General features: G+C 32.6%; 1 protein-coding gene across 1 annotated transcript; it reads right to left on the reverse strand.

The window, feature by feature from the left end:
• Positions 1 to 2980: 2980 nt before the first annotated feature.
• On the reverse strand, positions 2981 to 9763 carry LOC139873454 (probable CoA ligase CCL6). The gene is made up of 19 exons (XM_071861380.1): positions 9442 to 9763; positions 7865 to 7928; positions 7692 to 7781; positions 7202 to 7258; positions 6539 to 6587; positions 6374 to 6450; positions 6234 to 6273; positions 6054 to 6148; positions 5520 to 5684; positions 5325 to 5435; positions 5169 to 5256; positions 5017 to 5083; positions 4857 to 4932; positions 4654 to 4771; positions 4317 to 4562; positions 3727 to 3866; positions 3456 to 3638; positions 3252 to 3371; positions 2981 to 3173 (listed from the first exon to the last, which is right to left on the reverse strand). The coding sequence occupies exons 1-19, from the start codon at positions 9585 to 9587 to the stop codon at positions 3126 to 3128; spliced, it is 1980 nt and encodes a 659-aa protein (XP_071717481.1). The 5' UTR covers positions 9588 to 9763; the 3' UTR covers positions 2981 to 3125.
• Between the last annotated feature and the right edge of the window lie 518 nt (positions 9764 to 10281).

Consider the following 10281-nt stretch of genomic DNA (forward strand, 5'->3'; position numbering starts at 1 on the left):
AACCATTTTTAACGGGAACATATAATAGGATATCTATATATATAGATATTAGAAAATGTATTCATTAAAGTAGTCACAAGTTGGCTCAGTGATTTTTGTATCAAGGTCATCCACAAGATTTGCTTCTTTTCGTTTTCCCTTTAGGGATTCTTGATACCGATTAACAGAATGCTGATTTGTTCGACAGTTTTTAGACCAGTGGCCAATTTTACCACATCGGTAACAAGAATCTTCAACATTCTTTGAAGAGCCTTCTTCAACATTGTGATTTGTGGGATTGTATGGTGTTTGGATTTTATAATTTTGTGGATTATTATTTCTTTGTCCACGACCACGACCACCACCACGACCATTACTATAAGGGTGATTTCGAACATAGTTATGATTTTTATTATTGTTATGGTAATCTCCATGATGATGGGTTTAGCCAATATGGCCACGACCTCGTCCACGCCCTCGTCCATGTGCATTTCTTCTTTTATTATTATTATTATTGTTAATAGCATTAGCTTCAGGAAATGCTAGCGCACCGGTAGGACGAGATTCTTGATTTTTCATCAGTAATTCTTTATTAACTTCTGCAACTAAGAGATAAGTTTGAAGTTTGGAAAAAGTTTTATAATTCTGCAATCTTAAATTTTCTTGCACAGTTATGTTTGCAGAGTGCATTGTGGAGAAAGTTTTCTCCATCATATCAGCATCACTTATTTCTTGACCACAGAATTGAAGATTTGAACGGATCTTGAACATGGCCGAGCTGTATTCACTTACCTTTTTGAAATCTTGGAACCTTAGATTTCTCCATTCTTCCCTCGCAGCTGGGAGTAATATTTCCTTTTGATTATCGAATCTACTCTTGATACTTTTCCATAAAACATGTGGATCTTTGATAGTGAGAAACATATGTTTTAAGGTGGTATCAATATGTTTGCGAATAAAAGCAATTGATTTTAATTTATCTTGATCGGAACAAGTATTGCTTTCTTTTAAAGTTTCTAGAATACCCAATGATCCAAGATTTATTTCTACGTCCATAACCCATGATGTGTAGTTTGTTCCCGATACGTCTAAGGCATCAAACTCAAGCTTTGATAAGTTTGACATTTTCTATTTTCAGAAAGATGAACAACATAAATCATAATCATAATCATAATCAAATTTTTTTTTTCATAGACAAATAACAACATGAAATTAGAATTAGTTTAGATTCATAAGTAGCAAACAAATGAATAATGGTATGATTACAAATAATAAAACCATAAGGAAAGGATAGAATATAGGTTCATAATATATTATTAATAATATTATTATAATATATATTAAGTTATAATATATATTATTATAATATATTTTTCTTATTTTAACTTTTAAGATTTACTTTTAATAAAAATACAAATTACTTTTTCTTATTTTAACTTTTAAGATTTACTTTTAATAAAAATACAAACTACTTTTTCTTATTTTAACTTTTAAGATTTACTTTTAATAAAAATACAAACTACCTTTTCTTATTTTAACTTTTAAGATTTACTTTTAATAAAAATACAAACTACTTTTTCTTATTTTAACTTTTAAGATTATAAATTTAAGAATAAACATTAGTATGCATGAAATAAATAATGATTAATTGCATAAGTAATCATAAATGTTAGATAACATATAAAGACCCCATCGTATTCGTTTTGATCGGAATTAATCTCGACCCATGGTACCGTGTTGTCAAATGACGTGTTGCGTACATAAAGTACCGTGTTGTCAAATGACGTGTTGCGTACAATTATGAGGTCTTATTAACATAAATATAAATGTTAGTGAAGTTAATAAGAGTTAGATTACAGAAAATATAATTCATGCGGTATAACCGACTATATATAACTTAAATAACATAAATATAAATGTTAGTGAAGTTAATAAATGTTAGATTACAGAAATATAATTCAGGCGGTATAACCGACCATATATAACTTAAATAACATAAATATAAATGTTAGTGAAGTTAATAAAAGTTAGATTACAGAAATATAATTCAGGCGGTATAACCGACCATATATAACTTAAATGACATAAATATAAATGTTAGTGAAGTTAATAAAAGTTAGATTACAGAAATATAATTCAGGCGGTATAACCGACCATATATAACTTAAATAACATACATATAAATGTTAGTGAAGTTAATAAAAGTTAGATAATTTCTTACCTTGATTAGTGACGTGTGCATGCTTAGATAAACCTTGATTATACGGAGCACTTCGTGCTGATAACGTGTTATAATTCAGTAGGCTTATAACTACCTTTAGTGGTCTGATTTTTGCCCATAGAATAAATGATTTGAAATGATAGAAAAGCAGTACTATAATATCCGCAACCTTGAACAATAACCAAACTTAATACTAATTATTATTATAATATATTTTTACTACTACTTAATTGAAAAATATAAAGAAAGAAACTGATGCAAAGAAAGATTTTTTTTTTAGCTTGTAAACTCTCTGCACCACACACACACATATATATACTACATATTTATCACTATACAATATTTAAATATCAATATATATTTGACTATACTATTCAACAAAATTGTCTATACATGTAATTTTCATAACAATATATATATATATATATATATATATATATATATATATATATATATATATATATATATATATATATATATATATGTGTGTGTGTGTGTGTGTGTGTGTGTGTGTGTGTGTGATGTTGATTGACGATGATAATGAGAAAACACAATGTAGTCAATAATCGTATTGTAATACAGTAGTAATAACTCGGTTAGTTTGTTGTATAAGTTTTTAGATTTGGCACAAGACGTACAAATCTTACAAAAATGTGAAATATCACTACCCAGGCACATTGTGAGTTGGTTAACCATAACTGTTTTAGCATACATAGCATGTATAAGCTTCAAATAGTACATGAATTTAATAATTCAATAGTACAAACCTCATAGTTCATACTTTATGAATAAGTATACCGTGATCCGTAGAACATAAGAAAATGTATGATATCCAAATCAAATTATGAATTCGAGCTATACAATACACTACAATTCAAACCGCATATTTCAAACAGGAAATGGCCTCGGTTTAGGTGTTTTGGGTTCATTTCTTGGATGACTTTGCTTCAGCATACAGTTGATCAACACAATCCTGCAAATAAATCACCAGAAACTAGATTTAGAATTTTTTGTAATGAAATGTGAACAGATACTAAACAGATGAGTTCACCTTATAGTATTTTAAAAGCTGCTGCCTTTTCAGCTTAAATGTTGGTGTTATTAAATCCCTCTCGAAGTCGAACGGGACTGGGTCCAGATGAACCGCTTTCAGCATCTCAAACCCGCGAAGCTGGGCAAGTTATTACAAGTTATAAACGAAACCAAAAGTAATGAAATGAAATGCATAAAAATTACTATTTCATTGTTAGCTTACTTTATTATTTTGAGCTTCGGAATTAAGCTCATCAAGAACATATTTTTTGACATTCGAGTTCTTACACAACGTTTCATAATCTCCTGATTCATTGTTCTTTGCAGCCCACTCTTCAATTGCTATTCTATCCGGCACCACAACCGCAACTAGGAACGATTCAAAACTATTTCCATACACCCAAATCTGTCAAACCACAAGAAATTGTTACACACAAATACATGTTTTATGGTGACCGTAAACATTGAATAACAATCTGCAGCAGTTTGCATACCGAGGTCACCAAAGGACACCGTGAATAGGTACTTTCAATGCTTTCAACTGCAACATATTCTCCTTGGGACAACTTGAATATATTTTTTTTTCTGTCGATAATTTTCATTGCTCCATCAGCCTGCCATTCCCCAATGTCACCTGCAACACATGATGGAAAATCAATAAAAATAAGGGTCAATTTGGGTTGCGTTTTTTTTCAAACGGGCCGCGACACCCAATTTTGACTCATGTGTTTCTACTTTTGAAAGAAGCAAGGTATTCCATTTTAACATTTCTCAGATATGGGTGAACAATTTACTACTCCTCATGTCTCATATTAATTGTCCACGGACAAAAAATAAACAGTTTAAAAATGTCATTATTACATTATACTTATTGTTTATTTTACAGTGTTACCCTTACTTTTTACCTATCTTGTTGTCTTGCATGCATAAAGTAAGGGTATAAAGGAACTTTACCTTATTTTTTTTTATCTATGTATACAAATGATTGGACAACTAAATAGGGACGGAGGGAGTAATAGGAAACAAAAGTTGAAAAAGGCCAAACATAATATTTGTCCTGTTTTTTTCAACTGATATGTTTTACCTGAATGGAACCAGCCATCAACAAGGACGGAATTAGTAAGATCCTCTCGTTTGTGGTACCCAGAAAAAAGTGTGTTTCCCCTCAAACAGATTTCGCCACGTGGTACACTGCCAAGTGCATCATATCCCATCTCGGGCACCGACTCGAGTCTTGCTTCGATAGTTGTCATGGGTACACCGACAGTTCCAATCATAGAGTGCACATTTGCTATGGATGTAAGGCATCCACCACAACTTTCAGTCAGTCCTGCAATTTACATCATTGAAAAAGAACAATATTAAGTTATCCTGCTATAGAGTAAATGTTAAATTATTGATTAAACAACTACTGTCCTTACCGTATCCTTGCGAGAGAACGGTACAACACGTCACTCGTAAAAATTCCTCCACGTGTTTTGGCAAAGGTGCAGCTCCAGATAACATAAGACGAACCCTTCCTCCGAATCCTAGTTTAACCTAGAATAAGGTATTATAAAAATAAAAATGATCAAATAACAAAAAAAATGTTTTACAAGATTTAATCATAAAAATAGAATTTAACCTTATCAAAGACCAGCTTGTCCAACAGAGGTGCTGATTTGTCTTGCTGTATTCCCTTTTCAAGGTTCCTTAATTTACTGTTAACATATTTCTAATTTCTAATTAGTTATAAAATGAAAACAGAATCAGTTAATTAACAGATCACAATGTGTAAAACATACTAGCTGTATGCAAAATCAAATAATGCCTTCCTAACTGCACCTCCAGTTGAAATCTTAGCCATAATACCTACACATAAATGACAAAACATGAGCCTACTTATATCATCATGCAAACATAATGAATCCTGCAGTTTGCAAAAAGTGGTCCCTACCGGTATAAATGCGGTCATAAACTCGTGGAACACCACAAAATATGGTTGGCTTCAATACAAGAAGGTCTTCAATCAAATACCTGATATCCTGCTCAAATGAGACGGATAAACGTGAGATAGTTATAAATGAACAAGTTTTGGTTTTTGAATACTTACTCCTTGCCAAAACCCGATCGAAGCACCACTGTAGATGCAATACGTCTCAATTATTTGATCAAATATATGTGCTAAAGGAAGATATGAGAAGTAGGTATCTTCTTCTGTACCCTGCAACATAGTGAAAATCGGTAATTCTTTCAGCGCTTCATGGTTTTTTACTTAAGTAATTAACAATTTGAGGTGGAACTCTACCTGCTTGTCTGTTTTAACGAGTAGTTCATGCGTGGACAACACTTCGGACATGAAAGCACGGTTACTTAAGATGACACCCTTTGGCTCTCCGGTTGTACCACTTGTGTACATTATGGTGCAAACGTCGGTCTTATTCTTTGCAGGTAGTTCATCTTCCAAATTTCCCTGAAAATATAGTGGGTATAGGTTAAGTAAACAGGTAAACGGATAAAGTTTTCTCTGTTCAGGCGACCCAGGGAAGGGGAGTCTTTTTATCCAAATGTAAGTGGCATATTCCATTATCCCGTGACCATTTCTATTATCCCGTGACCATTTCTGACCCTTTAAGCAAGAATACTTAATTTGATAGTTGAAATCCTTGCGAGAGGTCGAGGTTCAAATCAAGAGAAGGTTCGGGAAACGGTCATGGGCTGTTTCGGATAGGGCACGTACATCAGAGTTAAAAATACTCGCTATTCCGGGTAAACCGAACGGGGAAAAACCTCATAACAACAACAGTTGTTGAAAGTTTTGACTTTGAGCGAAAATACTTACCATTGAAGAAAACTCGTCCCAAGAGAAGCAATCGACTCCGTGTTCCATGGCTTCCTTCTTTTGTGATTCAGAAAAGGTCCCAAAGCTGACGATAGCTTTAAGAACAACAAGACAAAACTTAAGTTACCGTGAAAAATACATTTCCAAAATTAAGTATTAGTATGTTAAAGCGTGTCTTACTTTTTAGAGTTGATGAGCAAATCGGAAGACATGATAGAATCTACATGACGTATATATTAATCAATCAACGATAAACGATGAAGATCAAAGTATGACGGAAATAAAAGAAATTAGCTATAGAAGATAACAGTATAACGTACAGCAGGCAACTTGTTCTGTTGAACAAAAACTAATGAAATTTCTGCATGGTTGATGATGTACTCGACCGCATTAGCACCTGATGCAAGGGCAACCAAATGTTATTTCGATTTATACAAAACTGAATTGACACAAGTTACATGATCAGAAAGATCTGTTTGTTGTACCAAGTGTATCATATAGCGGAACATAGGTGATGCCATTGCTGTTACAAGCCTGCAAAAAAAAAAAAAAAAAAAAAAAAAATTTCGTTTAAGGATCTCTTCAATTCAAAACATTCACTGGTACCAGAAAGAGGAATATTCAAATGAATCTAACTTTTAAATTGAGATCCAAGGGATCAATTAGAGCGCGACATGTGGCGCAACAATCACATGTGATTAGGGTTTAGAAATTGGGGTTTATAAATTAGGGTTTAGAAATTAGAGGTTAGGGTTTAGCAATTAGGGTTTAGAAAATGGGGTTTACAAATTATGGTTTAGGGTTTTGTTTTAGGGTTTAGATTGAGTTTTTAACACAAACGGTTTAGAAATTAGGGTTTACGGTTTAGGGACTAAACCCGAAACCCAAAATTCAAAACCTTAAACTCTAAATCGGGCTAAATTAAAAAAATAATAATAATAAATTGGAAAAGAAAAAAAATTATTTGAAAAAAAAAATTTGAATTTTTTTTTTTTTTTAAAAAATTGTTTTTTTTTTCCAATCACATGTGATTGTCGCGCCACATGGTGCGCTCTGATTGGTCCCTTGAATTTCAAGCAAATTGTTGGATCCAGGGATTACAACTCAGTTCCAGAAATACTATAAAATGTATGCAGTTATAATCATACCTCCATTGAAATAATCCATTCAGGGCAGTTAGGTCCATAGATGCCGCACCGATCTCCCTAGAGAAACATAGTTTTAGCATATTAGAAAAAACTATTTGGTATCAGACCATCTTTAACCCTTCGAGGCGTTTTGGCGTGTTGCTGGGTGGGGGTGAGGTGCTTGATGGGCTTGCTAGTAAACTGGTAAATAATGGGGTGGAGTGTTGAGTGACGTGTTGGGTGATGTGTTAAAATATAATTGGAAATTAGGTGAAATAGTGGGTTAAAAATAAATAAAAATAGAATTTGAACCAATAAAAAAAAGTGAAAATCTTCAACACGCATGAATTCTTCCCGTGCCACTTTCAAGCACGCCTAGTCCATATGCCACCAGCACGCCGCGTTATAGGCGTGTTAGTGGCGTGTTCGGTGAAAAGTGGTGGTGAGCACTCTGCGTTAGAGATGGTTTTATAATAAATAAACGAAGTTAATTGTTTATTAGAGTACTGACAGGATTAATGGATCGGCTTCTGATAGCAGAACCAATGCGTAGAGCAGAGTTGTAGGCTTCTTGATATGAAAGCCATGAATAACCACCAGCCTATACAACAAAATCGAATCCTGATATTAATTAATACATTTTTTTCATACTTACAAATGCATGTTTGGATTAAGCTTGCATACCTTTCCATCTATGATTTGACGGCGACCAAGCGCTGGGTTCTTTGGGTTTCGCTTAGCAGAGTCGCTGAGATCACCATATGTACAAGTATTCTGTTAGTTTTGGTTAACCTCTAAACAAATTAAATATATTACTGAATTTTATTAATTCTTTATACAAGGAACCTATTGTTAACAGTGTAATTCTATCATCTTTAAGTCTTTCATTCATTTACCATTTTAGTTAAGAACTCTCACAACTATTTCCAGCTTTGCAAAATAAAAAAGAAATATGATATACAAGAAAAATAGGAGCTCAGAACCACCTGCGTTAACGTTAACAGAGCAATGGTACCCCCGGGTATTCGGGTTTCAAGTGATTGAGGGTTTGACGGGGGAGTCATCTCAAATTGTGCCTTATGGGCAGTTAATTTGGGGTTTCTCCTAGAGAGTTTCTCTAGATTGTGTCTTATAGGTAGTTAATCTTAGTTTCCTCCTAACACGTGGTCAGATATAATTGGATGGGTAACTTATGGGCTTATGTCCCATATCAGTAACTCCTAACATGCTATGCTGTTAAGAAAAAGAGCTCTTTATTTGATTAAAGACTTTTCTTTGTCCAACCTTCAGAGTAAATAAGCGCCAACAACCACCTAAAAACACTAGTTTATACCTAAAAATGTTTTTATACCTAAAAATGTTACCTGTATATGTAGCACAATTTAAAATACATATATTTAGACAGTTGAAAGATCAACGTAACCACATATTTGATACTCCATTATTTAACAATTCCAAGATAGCATAACGATTGAGATCATGATATATTCGTATAGAGAAAGGGCCGGAAAACAATCCAATTAGGCCAAAATAGCCACCCTCCCCGAATAGTCTCAACAAGAAAAAATCTTATCCATTTATCCGATTGATTACGCCAACATTTAAAATAATTTTATTAGTCAAAATTCATTTACTTGTCCCTATCTCGTTACCTTAACCTAAAGTTTCATCAATACCAAAACGTAAGACTCCGTATCATACTAAATAAATAATTATTATAACTACAATCCTATAGTTTGTCGTTAAGGTCCATAAAAGTCGTATAATTCTATAACCACCACTGTGAATAATAACATAAGCGTTACGTATAAGAGTATAAGACTTTTATACACCTTCACTGACAAACTCTCACATGTCATTACAAAATCGATAAAAATTCAAAATTTTCTTTTGAAAATCGACATCTGTTCATAAATAACTCCTATTGATTATATATGACAAATATGTCTATTTTTACCGTTAAAATGGTTGTCTATTTTTAATTACATCTGTTCCGACATCATTTTGACATGTTTTCTTCCAAAGTCAAATGAATGAATGATGCAAGAAAATCTTTCAACAGTAAAAAAACAAAACCACAAATATATCATTAACTTCTATCATTTATTTTACTTAACGGATTGTTACCACGTAACATACATTGGTCGAAAAATCGACCAGTAAAATACTTAAAAACCCGAAAGTTGTTCTGATCGGGCTTGTAAGCATTTTTCTTAGTTATATGCAACTAAAAAAAGAAACAAAATGAATTGAATGAGTACCTAAAAAAGTCCCAGGGAGATTCATAACCAGGGGGCAGTTCCATGAGACCATCTTTGGCATAAATGGACCTGTAAACCGGCCCTGCTGACGGCCATTCTCCGGTAGCTGCCCGTGAATCCTCGACTTTAACGGCGTAAACCGACATTGTTTTCCGGACAATAATTATGAGATCGAGATGGGGAGATAATGAATGAATGAGTGAGTGAGTAGGTTGATAAAAGTAGAGAAGAATTAAAGAAGGAAGGTGGTGGCTCAGCTACATTATACAGCCAAGCTTTTATTAGCCTCTCTTTATAACTTATTGCTACAACTATTGAGTAATTATTTACTTTTTCAGTATAAAATGAAAATAAATTTCTTTCTCCTATATTTCACTACTCCTATCCTATTTTAGTACTAGATCTTGTTAACTCATTAAAGCTCGATTCGAGTTGAATTAAAACGAGTTTGAGACTAACCTTGAATATATTTTAATTTCAAGCTCGTTTAGTAGATTAGCTCAAGCTCGAGTTTTTTATATCGAGCTCGAAGTTTGCACGCATAAGTGAGATTTTCATTTATGTACATTAACTAATCATATTATCATTATTAATTATTAATTTTAATTATTATTATTATTATTATTATTATTATTATTATTATTATTATTATTATTATTATTATTATTATTATTATTATTATTATTATATTAAAATATACAATATATTTATAAACAAGTTGATCTGGAGTCGAATTTGAGTTTGTATAATTTTAAACAAGTCGAGTTGATATAAACATATTATATTAAGCTCGAAACGAGCAAAACTCAAACTCCATAAATTTCAAATCAAACGAGCTTG

The sequence above is a fragment of the Rutidosis leptorrhynchoides genome, chromosome 10, assembly GCF_046630445.1.
Source record: "Rutidosis leptorrhynchoides isolate AG116_Rl617_1_P2 chromosome 10, CSIRO_AGI_Rlap_v1, whole genome shotgun sequence".
Taxonomy (NCBI): Eukaryota; Viridiplantae; Streptophyta; class Magnoliopsida; order Asterales; family Asteraceae; genus Rutidosis; species Rutidosis leptorrhynchoides.

Excerpts from the sequence above, each read along its gene's own strand:
- LOC139873454 (XM_071861380.1), bottom strand. The coding sequence starts at position 9,587 with ATGTCGGTTTACGCCGTTAAAGTCGAGGATTCACGGGCAGCTACCGGA. Across the intron at positions 7,929-9,441 it reads TCTCCCTGGGACTTTTTTAG|CGACTCTGCTAAGCGAAACC; the intron begins GTACTCATTCAA and ends TGGTGATCTCAG. Across the intron at positions 6,274-6,373 it reads AACAGAACAAGTTGCCTGCT|ATTCTATCATGTCTTCCGAT; the intron begins GTACGTTATACT and ends TACGTCATGTAG.